The sequence below is a fragment of the Oryx dammah genome, unplaced genomic scaffold (genome assembly GCF_014754425.2).
Source record: "Oryx dammah isolate SB20612 unplaced genomic scaffold, SCBI_Odam_1.1 HiC_scaffold_3, whole genome shotgun sequence".
NCBI classification, from domain to species: Eukaryota; Metazoa; Chordata; class Mammalia; order Artiodactyla; family Bovidae; genus Oryx; species Oryx dammah.
The window spans coordinates 36,656,478-36,680,617 of NW_024070187.1; the positions used below are offsets into that span (position 1 = coordinate 36,656,478).

Genomic DNA, 24,140 nt, shown 5'->3' on the forward strand with positions numbered 1-24,140 from the left:
GGACCGCAGCTCCAGGCACACGCCATTTTTAAAATGGCGGCTCCACTAGGAGGCATGTTCTCTGGACAGCCACCCGGACCCCCGCAACCTCCGCCGGGGCTCCTGGGCCAGGCTTCGCTTCTTCAGGCCACGCCAGGCGTTCCGAGAACTTCTAACAGTACCTTGGTGGACGAGCTGGAGTCTTCTTTCGAGGTAACATGAGACGGGGGCGTTTGTGTTCCCAGCCTTCCCCCCTCACCCCTGCAAAAGGCATGCTGCGCGTGCGCAGGTTATCTCTTTCAGCGGTATCTCCACCCACTTACAAATAGGAAACCGGGTTCAGAGAGCGTAAGTCACTTGCTTTAGTCTCCACATCGAGTCGTGGCCGGAATTCTCCTCTAGTGGGCTGCCTGGAGAATCCCATGGACAGAGGAACCTGGCAGGCTACGAGTCCATAGGGTCGCACAGAGTCGGACAATACTGAAGCGACTTAGCACGCAAGCACAGGCTGGCGAATATGCGTCACCTTGACGTTTCTGGAGGCACGCAGACTGGAAGTTTGTCTATACCCAATCGGGGGACCCTTCTTGGTTCTCAGTAGGTTCTTCCTGTCTCACTCCATCCTTGGTCCCATCCTTGAGTATCCTTTCCTGCGTTTCTGCGTGTTACGTGCTCATCCTCTCTAGACTGCAGTGTCCATAATTATGTCCTGCGTCCTTTCCACTGGGCTCCACCCTTAAAGGGTCCTGACGTAGTGGGTCTCTTGGAGCTGATATGGAGTTAGTTAAAAGTTATAGTAGGGGAGGTTGGTACTAAGGACTGAGGGAGGAGGAGGAAAGCTGGGGGGTAAAGAGAGAGGGGCAGAGGTGACCCAGACTTTGAGTTTTGCTGAAACTCATTTTCACTTTGGTTGCATATGACAAGTTTTAAGTCAGAATAGTAATAGATGGTGTGTCATCCAAATATTGCCCCAAATGGTAATTATATAAATATGTAATGTATTCTCCCTCCCACATCCATATACAACTACAACTTGGATATAGTTGGGGTCATCAGTGCCTCACCAGTCTGGGAGATTTTTCTCTTTCTTTTTTTAAATTGAAGTATAATCGACATATACTAGTTTCAGATGTACAACACAATTTGATATTTGTATGTATTGCAGTGATCACCACAGTAAGTCTAGTTAATATCTGTCACCATGCATCTTTACAAAAAATTTTTTTACTCTGTACATCCCATACCCATGACTTGTTTATCTATTTTTAAAGATTTATTTGTTTGTTTATGACTTCACAGGGTCTCCTCAGGTCTTCATTGCTTTGCACAGCCTTTTCCAGTTGTGGGGAGCAGGGGCTGCTCTCTAGTTGGGGTGTGCAAGCTTCTCATTGCAGTGGTTTCTCCTACTGTGGAGCACCGGTTCTAGGCCTGTGGGCTTGAGTAATTGGGGTGCATGGGCTCAGTAGTTGTGACACACAGGCTTAGGTGTCCCATGGCACGTGGGACCTTCCCAGACCAGAGTTCAGACCCATGTCCCCCAGATTGGCAGGTGAATTCTTTACCACTGAGCCAGGAGGGAAATCCCCATGACTTACATTTATAACTGGAAGTTCCTGCCTTTTAGCTTTCACCCATTTCACTTATCTCATCACCTGTATCTGGCAACCCTCAATCTGTTCTGTGTATCTACGAGCTTGGTTCTATTGGTGGTGGTGGTGGTGTTTTTAAGGTCCATATATAAGTGAGATCATACAGTATTTGTTTTTCTCTGGCTGACTTACACCCTCCAGGCCCATCCATGTCACAAATGGCAGGATTGTGTCCTTTTTTATGACTGAATGATATTTCAGTGTGTATGCCATAACTTCTTCACTCATTCATCCATTGATGGACACTTAGGTCGTTTCTATATATCTCGGCTATTGTGAATAAATACTGCAATGAACATGGGGTACAGATACCTTTTTAAGTTAGTGTTTTTATTTTCATCAGCTAAATATTCGTATGTGTGTTATGTTTTATTTATCTATTTATTTATTTATATTTTTTTAAGGGGACAGAGGAAACTAAAATTCCTGAGCTGAGTTTTCCTCCCGTCCTCTCTGGTGGCTCCGCTGACTCTGAAGGAGCAGCCCCAGCTTTCTTTGCCAGCTTGTGACTGGCTGGCTTCCTGGATGAGATGTTTTCCAGTAGCCACAGGTTTCACAAAGCAGGTGCACGCCTGCTACATCCCAAATCCAGCAAGGGTCACCTTTCAAAATAATACACAGAATGGGCAGTCTGTTTTTCCAATTTCTTGATTGTTATAGGATTTTCCCTGGAGAAGTCCTTTGATTTTTCTGAAGGGTAACTGCAGGCAGGAGAAAGGCTGTCACATTTGGCTGATGGCTTAAATTTGAACCTAGACTTGCCTGCCTCACACCTACACCTAGTGTAATACGCTTACTAGCAAACTAGGTCTGTGCTTTCCTGAGGTTTGAGATTTCTCTTCCTCACCCCCCATCCCCACCCCAGGTCCCATCTGGTTCTCTTTTTGGCCTTTCTGTTCTGTGATGGCCCTTCTTCGTCCATTTCCTGAGAGTTACCCTTGCACAGAACTCCTGTTCGCCTAGATCCATGTTCCTTATTGGGACTTGTTTGTTCATATAACACCACTTTCTCTTAGGCTGTCCAATCAGTCAGTAACATGTATTTATTGAGCATCCACATTGTGCCAAACAGTAAGACAGGCAAAATTCCCAGCTGCTAGTAAGGCACAGCTAATAATGAACTGAGAGAATGGCACAATATCAGTTAACCAAGTCAAAAACAATAAAGCAGGGCTTGAGGTTGGAGCATGAGCAGGAGGGACACCATTTTGAAAGAGTAGACAGGGATAGCCTCTGAGGAGATGACAATTGTCCTGATTCCTGAATCTGTGATGATACGTGTCATATAAGCATCAGGGGGAGGGGCTACAGATGGGATTGGAATAGGGATCCAGGCCCTTGTGTGGAATGAGATAGCTGGGAAAGGAGCAGCAGTGAGAGAGAGACGAGATAGGGGTGCCTGCAAATACTGGCTTCCTCTGTGGGCCTAATGGGCTCAGTTTACAAGTTTCTTTATTGACACAATGTCTTGTCACTTGGTATGCAAACCCAGAAGCTGTCAACTACCTGAATGACATCAGGAGAAGTTATTTCTTACTCTGAAGTAACATTCTTGATATGTGAATGACATTTTTTTCTTTTGTGATATTTTGATCACACAGGCTTGCTTTGCTTCTCTGGTGAGTCAAGATTATGTCAATGGTACAGATCAGGAAGAAATTCGAACTGGTAAGAATTCCCTCATTGCTGATTTTACATTTGGTATGTTCAGTCCTGCTGTTTCCTGAGAGAACTTTTCCAGGAATAAGATTTGTATAGTCAATCTATATACTGCTGGTTTTTGTTCATGTCACTCATAATGAACCACTTAAAGTGAATGAGCTTTTCATGTTGATACCAAGGCAGAGAAGGCCAATAGTGTGTACTGCTTTGAAAGAACTAAGTTTTGTGCTTCCCCCTCCTCGTCCAAGTTCCCAAGTTCTGTCCCCAGAGAGGTACTTTTGATTTCTTTGTACTGTGTTTTAAATGTTTAATTTCAACTAGAAATCGTGATGTTAACACATTACTGACCAGGGGGTTTTCATAGAAATGAATGCGTGTTGCTGGTGTTTTGTTATGTAAGTGAAGACCGAAACATCTCTGGTCAGTAACGTTTGGGTAACGAAAGACAAATATATGTCCCTGGTCAGGGGTTGTTAATTGCTGGATCTCTGCATTGTCTTTCTTTGGAACAACTTTGTACTGTTGGTAGGTCTCTTATTCACTTGATAAATGCACGGATTATCTGCTATTTAATGTTGGTATTAACATAGGAGGTCGGTGGTCAATATTATTGCTGTGAGCAGGATTAGAACCCCTGATCCCATCTGATACCTGACTGTTCATTTATGAGAGAGAGATGTGTGTCTAGTGTTTTTCTTAATTTAATATTTTGGTGTTTTTTTTTTTAAGGTGTTGACCAGTGTATCCAGAAATTCCTGGATATTGCAAGACAGACAGAATGTTTTTTCCTACAAAAAAGATTGCAGTTATCTGTCCAGAAACCAGAGCAAGTTATCAAAGAGGTACAAGCTCAGCTTTCTTCCCAAGTTTAAGGAAGAACAAATGTTGTCAAAATTCCATTTACACTTTAACTGAGGTGCTCCATTTGCCAACTAGTTACAGTGGGGCTTCATAGCTTGAGTGCAAAATGTTGGTTGTCAGTGTTCATGACAACCTAGATCTTAGGGGTAGGGGTGGAAAGCAGGGTTTCAAACAGAACAGCCTTTACTTGTTTCGTACATTAGTTTCTGTGGAAGATAAAAAAGTTCTGCTGCTTGAAAATGTTGAAAAGCCATTAACATAGATGATAAGCTCATTTTGGACAGAAACTAGTCTGTGTGCCCCTGGTGCCTCACACACGGGAAGGATTCTGGGCAGTTTTGTTCAAGGAATCAAAAAGTCAGTGTTCTGTTCCAGGCTCCTTGAAACTCAAGATTTCATTTTTCTCAGTTGTTTGAAACCAGAGTCTTGGAAATACATTGAGGTTGTCATTAATGGCATTTTATGGGTTGGCCCAGGGTCTGCTCCCTGCAGTGTGGAAGAGAAGAATCTTCCTGCCCCAAACACAGCAATTCCTTCAATGGAAAAAACTAAATTAGAATCATTATTTTCTAATAATTTTTAAAGTAACTCCTCCCACAAGCTGAGCAATCAGTCAAAATTTTTTATTCTTTGATACCAGCTATTAAGAAGGTGAATGGTAAGAAGACGATATTCCTATAATTCACCATATGAAATCATTTCCTGATTTGAATACCTGAGTGATAGTCTAGGTATGTTTAAGGCCAGGTCTTAACACAGAATTTTAATACTACTATTCGTTAAAAAAACTCTTAAAAATGAGGGTTTACTACTTTATAATCTGAAATGATAGAATGGTAGCTGTGGATTCTTCTAAAACAGTTAATATGTGTTTCAGATCCTTAAGTGTTTAGATTCTTCTCACAGTAGGCTTTGGATATAGAAATGCTGGGTGCCCAGAGGCCAGGATAAAAAAGAGACTGATTTTTTTTTTCTTTTTTGGCTGCCCTTTGGTACTTTGGAATTTTGTGACTTGTTGTATTACTTATTAAAAGAACATGAATTAGAAGTAACTCAGTGTTAAGCCGGCATCTTTCGTGGAAAGAGTTGCTTTAGGTTATTCAGTTATGCAGCTAAGCAGAGTAATCGGCCTAGTATGGCTTAGTTGATTCTGTTCTGAATTTACTTCTTAGTGCTCTTAACTAATCAGGAATTAGGTTCATTTTTCATGAGTTTGCTCTGACTTCATTGCTTTGATTGCTTTCATTTGTAGGATGTCTCAGAACTGAGGAATGAATTACAGCGAAAGGATGCTCTGGTCCAGAAGCACTTGACAAAACTGAGACACTGGCAGCAGGTACTGGAGGACATCAGCATGCAGCACAAGAAGCCAGCCGACATCCCTCAGGGCTCCCTGGCCTACCTCGAGCAGGCGTCTGCAAATATCCCTGCACCGATGAAGCAAACCTGAGGAAAGGTCACCTGCACACTAGCTGGTGCCTGAGTCAGCCCAAACACTGTTTTGCTAAACATCTCTTCTTGTAGACTTGACATTTGGGGAGAACTCTTTGCCAGAGAATGAGATGATTTTCATTTTGTGCTCTCACCTAAAATTTTCCCCTTACTTTTATAAGTGTTATTTCTTGAGTACTTTATAAAATGCTTATTGCTGTGGTAAACCAAGTATATTGTCTTTAGCAAAGTTTAAGACTGTTAGTGTGATGCTATTTACAGATTTCTTTTATGTTTTTTTTAATGCTTGCTTTTATTTTGTTTTTGTATGGCTCAATCTCTCTGTATTTCCAGTTTTAGATTAGTTTGTATGATATGATCTGAGCTGCATATCAGAGGATGAAGATTTTGGTTATAGGCTTTCGTGATAATTTACTGTTCAATGGCAGTATATAAAAATATGCAACTTTTCTGTTTTTCAAGACTTTGAACTACCTCAAGAAGAGGAGTCTAATGCACAGTGTAAAACTTCCAGAGCCTCACAGTGAGAATATTTTATAAATAGGTCAGAAGAGGAAGAGGATTATATCATAGGTTAGTATAGTGACTGTTACTATACTGCAGTAACCTAGTGCTTTAGAAATCCAGTAGTATCCTTGAGTTAATGTTGACTTTTATTTGGGGTAAGTTGAGCTTTTGTGTAGTGTTTATTTACTTGTGGGGCCCAGTAGTGGGAATAGTGATAATGCTAGTGATGTTCACTTCTGCAATAATGAATCAGTTTAACACAGTGGACCCTGCTCTCAACAGAGGCATTGGTGAATATGAACTTGCTCTGATCATCTCTTGAGTTTTAAGTTTTGTGTGTTCTGCTCTTTTGGAGCAGATTTTTCTATTAACAAAGGTTCTTGCTACTGTGGTTGATTCCAAGGGACTGGGACCTTGAAGTGTGAAGTGGGCTGTAGGGTGCATAGGAGACTCGGTGTTGGGAAGATATCTAACCCTCTGTTGGCCACAAAGGCCATTTCAGTTTCTCTGTTGAACTGTTGTTGAGAAATACAAACCGGCATTGTGCCCTGTCTCCTTAGATAAGGCTTTCCTTTCTCTGTTGTTTACAGTCCCTCATTAGATTACACCCCACCACCCTCAACCAGTGCAGCAATGTCTTCTGAACAGGCAGTACTTCTGAGACTTAGTGTCTTGGCTGACTTTTTTTCCTCTGGTCTTGAAGGCCCTGCCCCACCCACCTTGACATCCACTCAGGTTTCCGTCTGGCCTGGATGCCACCTGGTCTCCACAGCCTCTGAAGGCCTCCATCACATCCCCAGGACACAGGACCTCTTGTTTCTTCTGCCAGCGTTACTTGGTTCTCCCTCTGGGGTTAGTGATCTGTCTGTTCTCATGAAAAGTAGGCATTATTCTCCTCTGAATACAGAGGAACCATGTGTTATTTTTTATACATAGTACTTGTTTTCCTGTGCTTTTTTGTATGGTATATAGCCTGAGGCCAGTGAATTCCTTCAGTCAGAGTGTATAGGTAAAGCTTTTAAAAGTTATTTTTAATCACATTATCTGATGTCAGGGTTGTTAACCTGGTCACCTTATGCCAGTCAGAAACTCTGGCAACTTTAGATTTCTTGATTAAAAACCTAACCGATAACATTTTAGACATTTCTTTCAGTAATGAAGAGGTTCTTAGTGAAAGTTCAGAAACTTCTATTTGGTGCTTACTAAAAATATTTTGAATTAATGTGTGTACCAGTTATTACGATTTCTTTACTAAATTCAAAAGTTTTTTGTAAAATAACATTTCACTAAATATCTTTTTCATTTTTCGTGATATATTTTGCTGGTCAACAAACACAGAATACCCTCTAGGATGCTGCCTCCTTCGAGGAGAAAATAATGAGGTATCAGCTGGGATTTCTCTCACCTTCTCTCAAGGGATGACAGACCCACCCACATTTTGAGGGCATCTTTATTCCCTTCCTGTTCCATCTGCTGAAGCGTTTACACTGTGTAAGACAAGCCTTGCCTCAAGTGATGTGAGGCCAGGCCAGTTGCCTTCTGCTGGGTTTAACCCGTCGGGGGCTCTCGTCTGCAGGTCACTCCCTGCAGCTCAGTGTTCTTGGTCTCCCGTCTTCAGCATGCCCTTCGTGATACCTGAGCGCCACCCCATTGCCCAGCCCCTCATTCAGTCTCCAGCTCCTCCACATACTCTCACCTGCTTCACTTTGACACTTCATCATCTATTTTTGAACTCATTCTCTTTAACACATCTTTTCTCTTTCCTCTTCTGCCCAACCTATACATGTTGACATCCCTAAGGGTTTGGTCATGGGCCTCTGGAGGCCACGAAGGAGCCCTGCTCAGTTTTCTCAAAGGCCGTGCTCTTCCTAGATATGACAAGCACGGTGGGGATAGTGGAGCCACGTTATCTCTGCCCAACACGGACTTCTTTAACGGGCAGTCAGTCCTTGCTCTGAAGCTCCGCAGCCTGACCAAGGCTTTTTCTCCTCTCTGCTGCTATCTAAGCTTCTTGCCCAAATCTTCCTTGGCTCTCTCTACAGGTGTCAACTCTGTATCAAAATAGGACGGCTTTTCCTGCCTCCTGCCTCCTCCCCTTAATTCAGCACAGGTGTTTCTCCTGAGAGGGGGGAGACTTGCTCCTGACATCAGACACTGATTCAGCACTTTGGGCTGTGTTATTCTCCTATGAGACAAAAGCAGTGTAAGGTACCAGCCTCCTAGACAAAGCTGCTCTGAGACCATGATAGAGCAAAACAAACCACTTCACAACTCTGTATAAGCACAGGAAAAAATAAAGGTCACACTGCCACCCTTCAAATACCAAACATTGTCCTGGCTTAAAAAATAAGTGACTGCAAATTTTTTTTTAACCATTTGCAGCTTTATCTCTAGTCGGCCCTCACTGTTGTTGTTCAGTGGCTAAGTCATGTCCAACTGTGACCCCATGGACTGCAGCATACCAGGCTTGCCTGTCCTTCACTATCTCCTGGAGTTTGTTCAAACTCCTGTCCATTGAGTTGGTGATGCCATCCAACCATCTCATCCTCTGTCATCCCTTTCTCATCCTGCCTTCAATCTTTCCCAGCATCAAGGTCTTTTCCAATGAGTCAGGTCTTCACATCAGGTGGCCAAAGTATTGGAGTTTCAACTTCAGGATCAGTCCTTCCAATGAATATTCAGTGTTGATTTCCTTTAGGATTGATTGGTTTGATCTCCTTGCTGTTGAGACTCTCAAAAGTCTTCTCCAGCACCAAAATTTGAAAGCATCAATTCTTTGGCACTCAGCCTTCTTTATGGTCCAGCTCTCACATCTGTATATGACTACTGGAGTAAGATAAGATCCAGTCATTAGAGTTTCCTCTGCTTTCTGACAGCATCCAATTTGGAACGAAGCCCTGCTCTTTTAGAACCTCCCTGAAATTATCCAGTGCCAAAATCTTACAATAGGGTCTTTCTAAAACACTTGCTGAGAAGCCCCATGATTCTTCATGATGGACATTCATCCTCTGTTCCAACAAATAATAAACCCAACTCATTCAACTATAGCTAGGTTTCTGATGGTCTTTGCTCCTCCAGCTGTCTCAGTGTACGCCTCCTGGAGGGCCTGACTGACATGCCGCTGTGAGCACGGTCTGAGAGAATCGACAGGAGGGTGAGGTTGGAAACTGGCTCACTCACTGTCCAACGGGCAGGAAGATCCATCCTGAGTGGGATGTGAGGTCCAGTTACCAGCACAAGAGGGTGGCCTCATTATTGAGGATTTTACCAGTGCTTCCCTGGGCAAGTTTCCCAGTGGAAGGGAACTTTTGTCAATGTACAGATTCAATGTTGCATATAAGAACAGTGGAATTGGCTGGTTAACACTCCACTGTCTCGACTCAGCAAAGGGACAATGACAGAATAGCTGTTTAATGCTCAAAGGCCTCTATGAGTTTCTGGAGCATCTTTGGTTATCCCCTGCAGGGGGAGAACAAACAGCTGAGGAGCTAGTAGGAAGCGGCAGATCAAAACCAATGTTGCACCTTGGGGATGATGGTGGAGATTAGTGCTCTTCATAGAAACCTGAAGGATGCTAGGAAACTGGTCCCAGTCATTGCTCTGTTTACTTTTCCAGACTTGCACTTACAGAATCCAGGTAGAGGCTGGAGACCGAGTATATAGCAAGTAACCTCGGTTGCACCTGCTGTTGCACTGATATTGGAGCAGTAATAAGGGCTCAGGTACGCAGTGTGCAACTACTGATTGGACCACCTCATTCTTTTCTCCCCCGGTTAAGAAACAGTTGGCAACTGGGAAATGTTCCTTTCCAGGTTTGTTCCAGGCATACATTAATTCCTCCTCTCTGTTATAATATAGCCTAAAGAGATACCCTGTTTTTCCTCCTAAATCAATTCTGAATCAGTTCATTTCTCTTCATGTCTGCTGTTAACCTCCAAGCCATCCCCATCATCTCTAGACCACTCTGCTCTTGAGAGATGAATGGAACCAGATTATGCAAAAGAAAACAAGAATGTTTTCTCTCTCAAATTTCCTTACCAATATTATCTAGGGTACAGAGAGGTAGAATTTCATTCCCTGCTAGTGAAGGTGTAAATTGCTAGAAACTTTTTGGTGATTTGGTAGTATTACACAAAAAGCCTAGGCATATCCTTTGATGCTTTATTTCAATACTCAAGGAATATGTCCTAAAGAAAAAATGATAGATGCATGCCAAGATGTACTTAGCAAAGATAATTATTTGTGTATAATCTTGAAATTTAGCATGATCTTTTAGTCACATGCAACAAGGAATTAAAACTGATGTGGCGTCTCAATAAAATTCTATCTCTGTAGCATGTGTTATGCTGAATTAAATAGCCTCCTTTGTTAGTCATCAGGAGTTGCACAGTGGTGGGAAAATATTTCAACAAAAATAGAACTACCTGTATGTTCTCTTTTTAAAACACAGAACACTATCCTATAATGTTCACTTTAAGCAGGAAATAAAACTAAAAATACCTGATACTGAAAAGTAACAGGGCATGTTACACAGACGGAAACAAGTATTTGCATTAAAAAAAAGTATGTTATTGGGCTACATGTTTTAATTAGGTAGTAAATTTACTTTCAGATTATGAGTCTGAGTTGTAATTGCATTTTTCTCAAAATGACCCAAGTGCATGAGCAGCTACATTTTATTGGAGATGATCTGACTGAGGTTAATGTGAACTCCCTGTTTCCAAGTTCAGCCTTTGTATAATTTCACCTCTGAAAAATCAGTACAAGTCACAACCATTTTTATTGCCCAGTTGTTTAAAGTTTTATTCAAAGAGTGAAGATTTGATAGTGCATGGAATAGACAACTGTTTATAGGCCACTTGCTGGGCCAGCACCAAAGGATTGAGGATATATTTTTCCCACTGAAAGTTGTATTGAGTTTGTCAAATTGCAATGCTCCATCAGAGGATCAGACAGCTCAGCATGGACTGACAGCAAGGTCAGCACTGAACAGCAATTCCCAGTTCCCTTTAATCCACTGAGCATCCATGTGATGGGGAAGCAACGCACCACGAGGCAAGACTAGAGGTTCAGTAGGTCTTTGACTTCAAAGAACAGATAATCTAGAAACCGTCACAAACAAGCCGATGCTACAGTCATTGAGGTTGAGATGTATGACAGTGTCAGGCTCTGTTATTCACAGAAAAATCCTGGCAAAGCTTAATTACAATTCATGATTAGAATTATTGCCCATATTTTGTTTAAACCTCAAAAAGCCCCTTTGAGGTAGGTGTTACACCCTCTGTAATCTTCATATCCTGGACGTAGGAAGTCAAAATATTTGATCCAACTATGCCAAAGTCTGCTATAGTCCATTCCTAGTACTTGGGTTTGTTTTTTTAAAACTGGCTTTCCTGGTTATTCTGAGCTTTGTTTTATTCCCCTTCCTATTGAGGTTGCATGTGCATTTTGGAGTTATTTACATAGAAACACTTTAAAGTGAAGATGATCAGCATCCTAGGAAAAATGAAACCACTTTCAAAGTAGACCATGGAAATCACAAAGTCTGATATTCCACAAGGTGGTGTGCACTCTTATGGACACTAGAAATAATCATGTATAGGTCATCAGTAACATTAATAATGTTTCCCTATGGGTGCTTTCTGACAACACTGGCTTGTTTCATCTTATCATCACAATGAAACAGTATGAAATGTTAATGTAAGAATTTGTTTTAGCTATATATGTAAATCATTACAAGCAAGTTATTTGGTTGGTTGCCTTTTTAGTTCATTCCTTCAGTCAGGTGTTTCAAAAGAAATGTTTTTCAAATATCCTCTTTATGCTATCCCAAGGATCAGTTTAGAAAGAAAAATATTTGGTAAACCATTCTTGGTGTGCTGAACCTTGCTTCTGTTGGACTTCTTTGGGTTGGGCTGTATCATCATCTTGTGTCCTAAAAACAAACAAGTTTTCTTAGATGGTTTTGAAAATTATTCAGTAAACAACTTAATATGCCATCATCTTTTCAGGAAAGATAACTACTACTTTACTCTTAAAAAGATACTAGAATGTGATGGGTCGATATTGGTAGCTAGAAACAAGTTGTGAAGGATGAAGATGAGGAGAAAGCATCTAATTCCGTCGTGGAAACAATGCACTCCGTTATTTCACTTAAAATGAATGAGGCATATTTTGCATCATTTACTATTTAAAAGAAGAAAAAAAATATATATATGTATAGGCTGAGCTGGGTCTTGGTTGCTGCATGGGGGCCTTCTTTAGTTGTGGCAAGCAGGGGCCACTCTCTAGTTGCAGCGTGCGGGCTTCTCATTGCAGTGGCTTCTCTTGTGGTGCACGGCCTTAGTTGCCCCATGGATGTGGAATCTTCCCAGACCAGGAACTGAACCCATGTCTCCTGCACTGGCAGGTGGACTCAACCTCTGGCTCCCAGAGAAGTCCGCAACATTTACTATTTATTTCAGGCACAAATTAAACAGTAAACCCCTTTCAAAAAACAGTAAAAGAAGAAATGGTTAATGAATACAAAATTACACTTCTGGCCTCTTCAAAAGTTACCTAATGTGCTCTGGCCTTTCACTGAGGCTGTGAAATTGTCTAATAAACTGAAAAAGAGAGATAATAAGTAAGTACAGTGTATACCTATCTGAAAAGTCTCTATCTGTACTTGTGAAGCTTCTTATAAAACAATGGGAACACAGCTTTAACAAGGTGTGTGATAATGAGATGAACAGTGGCCAGGGTCAGGCCAGCTCTGGCTCTGGCAGTTAATAGACCATGTGCTTCGGATTCTAGGCCTCAGTGTCCTCAGCTTCGAAACAAAGGGCTGGACTTGCTCAATGACTGGCAGGGGGTCCTTCCAGCTCCACATTCATTTTTTTCCAAAGAGCCTTGGGCAGGCAGGGCCTTTGGAAAAGGAACATTTCAGAAGAGGCCTCTTCTGAAAAGCAAACTCAAAGTCCATAATTAAAAATTTAGCTCTGAACAAAAATTGGGGAAGAAGGAAAATCAATAACAGGGGAAATCACACATTTCTGGAAGAGAAGCAAGCTGCAGGGGTTTCTGGAAAACAAAGCAGTATCAGAGAGCACCATATGTGATCAACCAAACCCATAGATTAAGATTAAAATTACAAGATTATATAATGAATCTTGAGAAATAACCTTTTAATAATAGTGGGAAATTGCTGAATAGTTCTACGCCAGGTCTTGTGCTGAGCATGTGCTATGGATTAACTCCTTTAGTTTCACATGAGTCCGAAGAGGTAGGTGGTATATTATCTTCATTTTAGAGGTGAGGAAACAGAGATGTCAAGTGAGCTGCCCAAAGCCACACAAGCTAAGAATGAGGACCAGAATTTTAATCCAGACTCAAGGCCAGATAATGACAGCACGTCGTTTGTGTGAACCACTCTGAAGTGATCGGCTAAGTGATTCAGTGTCCCCTGTCTACTCGTCCATGGAAAAGGGAAAAAAAAAGACTTTCTGGGATTTGTTATCAGGGAATAGTATCTCTTCTAAAGAATGACCTATTTCCCTTCTCATAGATAATCTTTCTTTTTGGCTGAGTTGCAGTTTGTCCAAGGCAAGGCTTGTTTTGTTATTCTTTGTATCGGCCCAAGTGCTGGGTATTTAACAGGTGCCAGAAAGGAATTCTGATTTCCCTCCTGTCAACAGAAAAATGGAATCATAGCTTTGGCCCTCTGCGTGCATGCTGAGTCACTTCAGTAGTGTCTGACTCTTTGCAACCCCATGTATCATAGTTCGCCAGCCTCCTCTGTCCATGGGATTCTCCAGGCAAGAATGCTGGAGTGGGTTGCCATGCCCTTCTCCAGGAGATCTTCCCCAACCCAGGGATCAACCCCGCCTCTCTTAACGTCTCCTGCATTGGCAGGAAGGTTCTTTGCTTTCCTGGGAAGCCCAGCTCTGGCCCCCTACCTTGTGGCAGTTTGCGCATCTAGAGATGGCGTGGGTTTGTAGGGCCGGCCACAGCTGGGACCTGGGTCCAAGCTGGGTGACTTAGTTATCGGAGGGGCATTGATCCTGGAGCTCAGGTCTCCACTCAGAAAGTTCTTAGCATAGGAAGCGAGGTTTGGCACACTGACCACTCGGCTGGGCACTTCCTCCATCTTCTTTTTCTGTTTGTATTAAAAGAAAGGCCTGTTAGTGCCACCTAACAGAAGCATTATTGCAAAAGTAGATAAGCCTGCCATGCCAGAATTACGTGAGCAAGAGACAGTACTTTTATTTATATATTGATGCTCTTTTTTAAAGCATTTAGTTGTGCTTTAAAAAAGGCTCACAATCTCTATCCAAAACTTCTGGCAGCAAATGTATGTTTTAATTTAAAGTTTTTAGATTTTAAAAGGCACCCTCAGCAGAAACTGGTCCACACTGTCCTCAAATACATTAATATTTCTGGAGTGAAACTTACATTTTGTCACATGAAGAGGATATATAAAAATTATAAATGAGCTCACATGAATTCAACTGGAGGTAATGAATTACCAAAAAATAGAAACTTTTTAGTGCTTTAGGATTTTGTGATAGCAGATGAGAAATCTGGATGTGACTATTTTCACTGTAATACACTGCAAAAATATAAAAGGAAAAAAAAGGTGAAGTGAAGGATTCTTGCCCTTCTTTCTATCACCAAGATATAGCCACTATTAGTAGTGACACATATATAAAAAGTTTGGAAAATTAAAAAAACAAAAAATATATGTAATCTGCCTTGTCAGATATAAACAGTTTGCTAGTAATTTGTACTATCTCCTGGGGGTCTCATTTTCAAAGAATATTTCTCTAAATGAATGCCAGACTGTTGATAAATAAGCTACCATTATCTTTGGGAAAAATGAAGCCAGCAGAATTATGTAATGCATTGAAACCAGTAGGACCAATTTACCTTCATGGAAGGGGTCAAATACCCTGGGTGAGGATTGAAAGAGAAGGATCGATTCCGATGGGACATTGCGCTGGGGAACGCTGCATAGTGAAATCTTCTCTCCTCCTGGAAAAACAATACAACTGAGTCTAAATGAGCCTAACTACACAGCACACTGAGTTTGATTTGAAGGAAGATGGCTGTGAGGGCAGATTACAGAGAGGAAGAAAGACCAGGAGAAAGAGGGGAAGTCAGTGGGAATCAAATTACAGTCCATTTAGGCTTTGAGGAAGCACCTTTATTTCTGGAGCCTTGGTGTCCCCAGCCCCTCTTGTAAAGGAAAGGGCAAGCTTATTTGGAATGCCTTAGGGAAATCAGAGATCCAGGTACTCTTAGCATCTGAGAAACGTCTACTGCAGAAAGTTACTAGCTAAGGCAAAATTAAAAAACACCCAGGTACAATCGCTATATGGGTCTTCTTGGTGGCTCAGTGGTAAAGAATCTGCCTACCAATGCCAAAGATGTGGATTCGATCCCTGAGTCAGGAGGATCTCAGAAGGAGATGCAAGCGACTCCATTATTCTTGCCTGGGAAATTCCATGGACAGAGGAGCCTGGTGGGCTACAGTCCATGGGGTTAGACAGTCTAAAAGAGTTGGACATGACTTTGACTAAACAATTCACAATCGCTATATGGTCAATCTTTATCAGTGTCATTTTCCACTGTTTTTCTTTCCAGATGTCTTTTTAAAATAAGTTCCAGTTGTCAAATTTCATCTGTAAAAACATTGATAAGTATTTCTAAGAGATAAGGACTTGTTACAAAACATAACCACGATACTTTTGTCACACTTAACAAACAATTCCCTTATTGTGTGTTAGTCGCTTAGTCAAGTCTGACTCTTTGCGACCCATGGACTGTAGCCTGCCAGGCTCTATTGTCCCTGGAATTCTCCAGGCAAGAATACTGGAATGGGCTGCCATTTCCTTCTCCAATTCCTTATTAGTATCATCTAATTTTCCGTCCGTGGTTAAGTTTTCCTCATCCTCTTGACACGAAGCAGTGTGCCTGGGGAGCAGGAGGGTGCGAGGCTGGGTGTGGGTTACAAGTGTGTGTGTGTGTGTGTTGTGGGAGGATGTGTAGCCACTACAAGGCCATTGATTTTACTCTGAGAAGGACAGGGAGCCATAGCTAGTACTGAACAGAGCTGTGCTGGGCTGTGACATTTTAATAAGGTTACCCTGTTTGCTGTGAGGTCAGCAGAGGAGGGTGAGGCTCGAGAGAGTGGGGGGACCAAAGGACTCTCCACCATTCGTAAGAGGCAGTGGGGCCTGGACCAAGGTGGCGAAGGGAGAGACACAGAGAAGTGGCTAGACTTCTCACGTGGCTAAGTAGCTGACCCATATGGGCCACGCCGATAGAAGCAAGTGTACCAGCCAACGTCCCCAGAGCTGAATGTAAACCACTGGGAGCTGGCTTATAGAGAACTTTCAACCAAAACGTGGAGCACAGGAAGGCTGGACATATCCTAAAGCAGTGGTCAGAGTGAGGAGACACGGATGTGAGGTCCAAGTCATTCTAGATTTTCCCAAACGCAACCAATACCAACATCAGGCAGATGGTGTAGGACTTGGGAGCGGGGTGATTATTTTTTGCCTTCTACTTTCCTGTGTTTTTTTCTAGTGAGCATGTATTATTTTATATAACAGGGAAACAATAACCAAAGGCCTTTTGTAAGGTGGTTTTCAGGTTATCAGGAATACAATTTTAGGCCCCCAGGGAAGTGCCAGGCTAAAGCGAACGCCCCTGAAGCCTCACCGTCAGCTGCTTGATGATCTCCTCCCTCTCCTTCAAGCGGGTCTGCAGACGGCCTATGAGCTGAACGTCCTCCGGCCTGGATGCCCCCTTCCCTGGCTTCTCTCCGGAATCTTTCAGTCTGTTTCAAGCAGGCATGCAGTTAGCCCCTGTGCCACAGTGACTCAACTGAGAGGAGGGAGGTGTGGACATGGTGGGGATGCTGCCATGTGCTTGGCCTGGCTGGCCACTCTCTGTTCACCAAAGGGGAAACTGAGGCCCAGGGTCAGCCAGTGAGTTGGTTGCAGAGCTCCAGGTGGATGGAGCCCAGGACCCCAACTCCCAGTCTGACGTGTACAGCCCAGGAATCAAAGATCTGTGTACACAGATGCCACATTCACCAGGGCTTCAAGAACCAGGGAAGTTTGGGGAAAGTGGCTTTGGCTGGCAAATGTCCCCACTGCTACCAAGGACAGCAGGTTGTGCTAATACAGATGTGGTTCCATCTCCATCTCCTAGTGGCCAGAGAGCACGGCCTGAGCTGGTTCTGCAAAATAGGGGGGTAGCAGGTACCCACAGCCCTTTCAGTGTGAAGCTGGAGAGAAATAACCTCCAGATGGTGGTGGAGGGAGGGGGGCTGCAGGTGATCCACTGACTAGTTGATAAGAGGCCAGGGCTTTGGAGTGAGAGGACCTGGGCTCTTAACCCAGCTTTGCTTTTTTCTAGCTATGTAATGGGTATTTTGCCCATAACCCTCAGTTCCTTCTTTAAAATGGGCATGAAACTGGGTGGTTGTGAGGATTCAATGAGATAATGTATGCCTGGCACATGGTAAGAACCCGTTAGATGGTAGATGGTAAAACCAACTCCAGATTTTAGATGATTTGCTTTATATTGGAGACAGTTGGGGACAGTTTTTAAAAGTACAAGTTAAGGGTAAGACAGGTGACATGTAAAGTTATTTAGTGCTGCTTGACCTGGTCACCTTGTCACTAACCCTGATCCCCCAGTCTCTTCTCTTCTCAGCACTCAGAAATGACCCTGTTAAAAGGTGAATATGCACTCCACACAAATATACCCAAACCCGTCCTCACTCGGTGGAGCATCTTCTCTATCCCTCCCAGCTATTCTGCCAACCTTAGTTCCTACCATCACTCTCTCATTCATTCCACTTAAGCCTTCTGGCTGTTTGGTTTTGGGAGGCAGGCCCCAGGGCCTTTGCACTTGCTCTTCTGTCTGATTGGAAAGCTCTTTGTCCAAATGTCGTTCTCATTTCCACGCCTCCTAATGCTTAAATGCCTTGGCACTCCAGATACTGATCCTGTTTTCCTTACAGCATTTTCACTATCTGTTATGAAGTTTAATATTTGTTTGCTTACTCTTTGTCAGAATCTCCATCTAGAATTTGTGAGTGCTATGAGAGCACAGTTTTTGTTTTATTCCCACTGTAACCCCAGAACCTAAAACAATGCAAGGCACACAGAAGGCCCTTAACAAATATTTGTTGAATGAATAAATGAATGCTTGCAAGAAGGGCTCTTGGTTTCTTAATCTGTCCATGGGAATAAGCTTCTACCTTTAATAACTGCTGTGAGAGCAAAAGAGACACAGATCTAAAGAACAGACTTTGGACTCTGTGGGAGAAAGCAAGGGTAGGATGATTTGAGAGAATAGCATTGAAACATGTATATTACCATGTGTGAAATAGATCACTAGCCCAGGTTCGATGCATGAGACAGGGTGCTCAGGCTGGTGCACTGGGATGATCCTGAGGGATGGGACTGGGAAGGGGTGTTCAGGATGGGGAATACATGTACACCCATGGCTGATTCATGTCAATGTATAAAACCGCTATAATATTGTAAAATAATTAGCCTCCAATTAAAATAAATTAATTTTTTTAAAAAAGAACTGCTGTGAGGATTAAATGAAATGATGCATATTAGAGGGGGAGATGCTCATAAAGAGCAGCCTTGATCCTTCTGATTTCTTCCAAGTGTGAGGGTTAAACCGTGCTCATTCCTCACAGATTAATAGTGCCCTGCATGAGACAGGAATGTTGTCTCTCATAAAAGGACGAGTGACCAAACTTCCCAGTTTGCCTGGAACTGAGGCGCTTCTGGAACTCAGGACTTATAGTTTTAAAACTAAGAGAGACCCAGGGACAGTGGGATGAGTTGGTACCCCCAACAAAATGGTACATCTACAAGTCCTTCCCAGCCTGGGGCCAAAGCCTCACTTACTCGGTTTCCAGGGCAGCCAGCCGGGCCTGAAGCCGGGCTTGAGCACTGCTGAAATCAGCCACCATGGCCTGCATCTCCTTCCGGTGTTCCTGGCGCAGCATCTCCACCTCCCTGGCCCGCTGGGCTTGCTGATCCTCCTGCAGCAGCCTGGAGGGGTGGGGGTGGGGATGGGAGGAGAAGCAGCTGGGCTTGCCCAGGCGTCTAGCAACTGAACTTCTAGGGGACTGGAATTTCTCCCCACTCTGCTAGGTGGCCTGCAGAATCTGAGGTCAGGACATGGTGGGAAGGAGACCTGGGTTCTCTGAGTTGTGGGGACCAGGATAAACCCATCTTGCGGGACACCTTCTCAGCACCTTCCACCCCAGCATTCCATGAGGGACCTGAGCACAAAGGGGAAAGGTGGGAGGATAGCTCAGGAAAGGAGTCCCAGAAAACACTCCTTTCACTTGGAGCAGGTGAGGAGGCCTGAAGGCTGAGATTCTTCATCAGAATTGATGACTGTTGGGACTCTGAGAGCTGGGAGACCTGCAGTCCAGTCTGGAAAGGCAGGATGTGAGAGGGGCTAAGAGAACAGCATTTAGGCTACCAGTGTCCATCCCTGACCTCCCCCATCACTTCCTAGTTGTGTGACCTTGGGCAAGCTAGGCTTGGCTCAGTTTCTCCATGTGACTGACAATCGGGGCTACCTTATAGGGTTATTGCAAGGATGAACCATGTTAATCCATGTCTAGGATAGTCCGTGGCACAAAGTATATATTCGACCATCAACTATTAATATCACTTTTCTTAACCTTGGGGTGGGGCATTAAGGGATCCACAGACCAGCCTAAGGGGCCTGACACCCTCCAAAAGTACATGCATATTTTTATGTGAGGATACCCTTCTCCAGGAGATGGACTGTTGCTTTCCTCATTTGGAGGAAGCTGTACCTGGAAATGATTAGGAACCCCTACTCTGGTCCAGTGTCCTTATTCCAGTGTTACATGGTGAGTCTCTAACTGAATTTAAGGTGCTCCACCTTGGCCAGGTGGGTTCATGGCTATTCCTCAGATGAGCTCAGGCCTACTTTCACTTGATCTTTATGCTGGAAACTGGGACATTCAAACACTGGGATGAAATGGATAAGTGCCTTCAAAGATACAAATTACCAAAGCTTGCTCAGGAAGGAACAGATAACCTGAAAAGTCCTATATCCATTAACAGAATTAAAGTTGTAGTTATAAACTTTCCATCGAGGTGAAAAAAGTCTGTGAATTCAGGATGGAAAAAGGGCTATCCAACCTAGATAAGAAGATCATAGTTATCACTACAATTTACCAAGTACCAGGGTCAGTCCGTGGTAAGCATCTTCCTATATGTTTCACTGCATCTACAATAGCGCCAAGAGAGGTAGTGTTTCCTACAGTTTACAGGTAGGAGAGGTTAGCAGACTTGCCCAAGGTCACACAGCTATTAACAGGAGCACACAGCTATTAACAGGGGCACACAGCCCTGTCTTTTAAACTATGCCACTGCACCGTCTCCCTAAGGCTGGTTTTAAGGATACTTTTGGTATTATTAAGTTTGATTCCATAACTTTCCTGATCTGTAGGGAAATAGGGTAAACCCAGCATCGACCCCTCCCTCTACTTCAGGGCTTATTCTCTGCAGTTTTGAGATCTAGAATTCCTAGACCACTGATACCTTACATGGGTCAAAGGAGTAACACCAGTGAAGTCCTGGCGTACTAGGGAGTATTTTCTTTGGGAAGATGCCGAAGGTGTAACCTAATCCTAAACCCCAGAGGCTCACTAAGGGGCAAAGTTGGGAGAGAGGGAGGAAGGGAAGTTGGGAGCCTCAGATCGACCTGTGCTGGTCACGGAGCTGCAGCGCCTCCTGCTGGTGCTGTTCCACCTCGGCCTGCAGCCGCCTCACTGCCTCCTTGAGTTGTGAGTTCTCCTCCCGGAGTCCGCATCCCTCGCTGGGCTGCAGCTCCGCTGCACTCTTGCCTTTGGGAGAGCCCGCCTGGCCCAGGCCACCCTCCTCCTAGGGAGAAAGCAGCCAGAAGAACCGTTTGCAGGAGGCTCAGTGGCAGACAAGGGCCACAGATGTACTGTGGCAAAGACCAAGCTTGGAGCTCAAATTCCAGACTTGATTCAGGAGTTCATGTCTAGTCTCTTGAAGTTTTCAGCTTTGAGAGTTGGCCAAATTTGGCTCTCGAAAAGTTGAACGATGCTGGTGAGCCAAGAATGTGGCTTAAAACAAGCCCAACACTCCACCTCTGTGGAGTCTATGTGTGTGTTGGGGGGTGGGGATGATGTCTCCTGTCTCTTCTTGTAAGGACACTAATTCACTAGTTATCCCCTAAGGTTTCATTTCCAAATTCCATCATATTGGTGATTAGGGCTTCAACATGTAAATTTGGGGCAACCCCACAGAGGGCAGAGGAAGGGGAGAGTGAATATTTGCTGAACAATAATGATCTGTCACACCTCCTCCCAAGATTCCGGAAGAGTGACTCTGGATAGATCTCAGCCCTGTGTCTTCTGAGAAAGCTTCCCAGGTGATTCTGAGGCCACCGCAGTTATAATCTACTGCCCCACACTTGCCCTTGCCCATCTCTTTACCTAGGGTGCCCTCCACACCCAATCATTCCTGCCTTGGTGATACCTTCTCATCTCCTCAGGGGAAAGGCAACGATCTTTCTTTTCTCTGAGAGCCAGATCCCATCTGTGTAGAGGTTACACAGAAGTGCACTGATTTGCTGAAGTGCTGTTTTTCTCTATCAGACCACCAGGTGGAGAAAAGGAAGGAGCCATCTCCACTTCAGTCTTCCCAATTCTATACCACCTAGCACCGTATCTGGGATTCAGTAGGTGCCAAATGTATGCCTGCTGTGAAATGATGCTTGAAATGCCAAGGTTCAGACAGAAATATAAAGATTTATGTCCAACATTAAATGGGGGCCCAGTTAATCCCCAATTGGTGAATGTAGCCGTTTTCAAGGCCATACAAATGTGCCTGAAGGTTTGTGCACCTGTTCCTTCCACACGAAGACCGAACAGCATTGCAGAGGGGGCATGCGTGGCCCAGGCCCCGTACTTCTTGCTTCCAGCCCTGGGGCGCACATGATGTGGGACACTCTTGGGCACCACCTGGCACTCACATCTGCGTGACCCAGAAGAGCTTGGTTAAGGTTCTGTGGGGCCACCCTTGACTGGAGGGAGAGAGAAGCTGATGGGTATGTCCATCCCTCTCTGTCCTTGGCTGGGAAAGATTTGAGAAATATTTCATGGGGCTCTCAGAAGATTCTGGGGGATGGAACACCACTTACCTGCAGTGGTATCCACCAGTGCATCCTTATATTCTGCCCCCCGCCACCGCCGCCCCTTCATTCCTGCTGCCTGGAGTTGTTCCTTCTTATGAATGAATACATTTCTTCTCTGTGTGGGAGATCACCCAGGGTCTGCTGTTTCTCCCTGAGCATTCAGGGCTTCCCTCCAGTGAGATGTAGGTGAGGCCGGCACGTTGATGACCAGGTACTGTCTCATCCACCCAGCCTGAGTCTCTATCCATAGCCCTCAGGTGAGCCTGTCACTCACTGCAGTGGGCCTATCACTGAACCCTCCAGCCACCAGCTGTTACCATCCCACACTTCCCCTGTCCTCTACCAAAGGTCCAGGTGGCTCCCACCAATCTAGAACATATAATGGATCATGTTCTGTTTTTCCTCTGCTAGACTTTACCAACTGTGATATATCAGTTGTTATATCACCAACTCACTGTGATATATCAGTTGTTAATAATTCTCATTCAACACAGAAATTGTGTTCAGGTTCTCAGTACCAGCAAAATCTGGAATGAATGATCCCCACGTTCCTCCGATCTTCAGCAGGGCTGCGACACCAACTAGTTATGGCCATTTGCGTACTCTGGTGGAGACTCTACTGTGTGCAGAACTGTGTGCCAAGTGCTGGGGTTGGAGTGGACTGAGATGGACAGACATGGCTTGTTCTAAAAGGACTTGTAGTCCGGTCGAGGAAACAAGGATATCCATGTAGTGATGGGTCAGTAGACAGGCAGATATCCTGTAGTGACAGGCAGTAGACGCGGGTGCGAGCTGAGCTGCAGTAACAGGAAGTGCTCCGGGCACCCAGAGGGTGGAGAGAAGTCATGGGTGTGGATGGGAGACCCCCAGCCTGGAAGGATCAGCTGGGCACTGAAAAGGGAGGAAGGGTCCCAGGCAGGAGGGGAGGGCTTGCGCAAAGGCACTGAGGCAGGAGGCAGAGGCCATGTTTAGAGCAGAGAGGGAAATGCAGCCAGTAGCTGAAGGCTTTTCAACATCACACTGGGCACTGGGAGCTTATTCTGATAGCAGCAAGGAGCCACTGAAGGCTTTTCACAGAGGTGCCTTAGATGGATACCTGAGGCCCAATGTGGTGGGCTGGGGAGAGATGTCTGGGTTGTTAGGGGGTCCCTGTGCTACCCAGCAAGGTAGGAATTATGGATGGGCAAGGAGTAAAATGATGGGCCAAGTCTGACCAGAAAGTTCAGAGCTTTGGTGACAGAAAGGCACCCCCCACTCATGGCAACAGGGGACATCTAGGCAGGAATCTGTTTGGGGAGGTGTTCTGAGAAATTCTGCGCAGGTCCATGCAGTGACCCAGATGAGCTGTCTCTAGTGCCTGTCTGTCACCAACACCCTGAGATGCTATTTCATCTGAATTTAAAATAACAGGCTCTACTTAAAACTTGTTTTTGCTTTCCAGAGGTGGGAGCCTGCAGGCTCATGACATATCCCCTAGGCCTGTGGAAGGAGAAGGGGTGAAAGAGCACTTGTAACCTCTCCCTGATGCTGCTCCAAGAAGGGTGTGGGCAGGGCAGGGGTGCTGACCTCTGAAGTCCCAGCATGGTCCTCGCTGTCCCCTGGACACTGGGTGATGACCTGCCGTCTGCCCATGCTGTCCAGGGCCCTCAGCTCAGTCTGCAGCACCTCTAAGTCCTTCTGGTGCTCAGAGCAGGCAGCCCGCTGCTCTGCCAGCTCCTGCCTCAGGGACTCTGCAAAAGGAAGAGCAGTGGAAGGTCAGGAGCATGCTGAGGCCAAAGTCGGGGGTGGTTTAGGGTGGGG

At 44.5% G+C, this 24,140-nt stretch overlaps 2 protein-coding genes across 4 annotated transcripts in view; one reads left to right on the top strand and one right to left on the bottom strand.

Annotated features, from left to right (window-relative positions):
- The first annotated feature begins 11 nt into the window (after positions 1-11).
- Positions 12-10,485, top strand: MED28 (mediator complex subunit 28). Its single transcript, XM_040237901.1, has 4 exons — positions 12-192; positions 3,230-3,296; positions 4,020-4,132; positions 5,404-10,485. The coding sequence occupies exons 1-4, from the start codon at positions 34-36 to the stop codon at positions 5,599-5,601; spliced, it is 537 nt and encodes a 178-aa protein (XP_040093835.1). The 5' UTR covers positions 12-33; the 3' UTR covers positions 5,602-10,485.
- Positions 10,486-10,886: 401 nt separating this feature from the next.
- The window catches only part of FAM184B (family with sequence similarity 184 member B), a 117,170-nt gene continuing 103,916 nt past the window's right edge, over positions 10,887-24,140 (bottom strand). For 2 of the 3 annotated variants that reach the window (XM_040237897.1, XM_040237896.1), the window contains 7 exons: positions 23,907-24,070; positions 20,880-21,058; positions 19,034-19,180; positions 16,815-16,932; positions 15,018-15,122; positions 14,048-14,247; positions 10,887-12,045 (listed from right to left, as the gene is read on the bottom strand). In XM_040237897.1, the coding sequence (XP_040093831.1) occupies positions 11,952-12,045; positions 14,048-14,247; positions 15,018-15,122; positions 16,815-16,932; positions 19,034-19,180; positions 20,880-21,058; positions 23,907-24,070 (1,007 nt within the window). In that variant the 3' untranslated portion in view covers positions 10,887-11,951. The other variant, XM_040237898.1, reaches the window with a different exon arrangement.

What these genes read in the sequence shown, in the direction of transcription:
- MED28 (XM_040237901.1), top strand. Translation starts at nt 34, where the DNA reads ATGGCGGCTCCACTAGGAGGCATGTTCTCTGGACAGCCACCCGGACCC. An exon ending in AGCTGGAGTCTTCTTTCGAG is followed by an intron (nt 193 to 3,229) that starts GTAACATGAGAC and finishes TTGATCACACAG; the next exon opens with GCTTGCTTTGCTTCTCTGGT. An exon ending in CAGAGCAAGTTATCAAAGAG is followed by an intron (nt 4,133 to 5,403) that starts GTACAAGCTCAG and finishes TTTCATTTGTAG; the next exon opens with GATGTCTCAGAACTGAGGAA.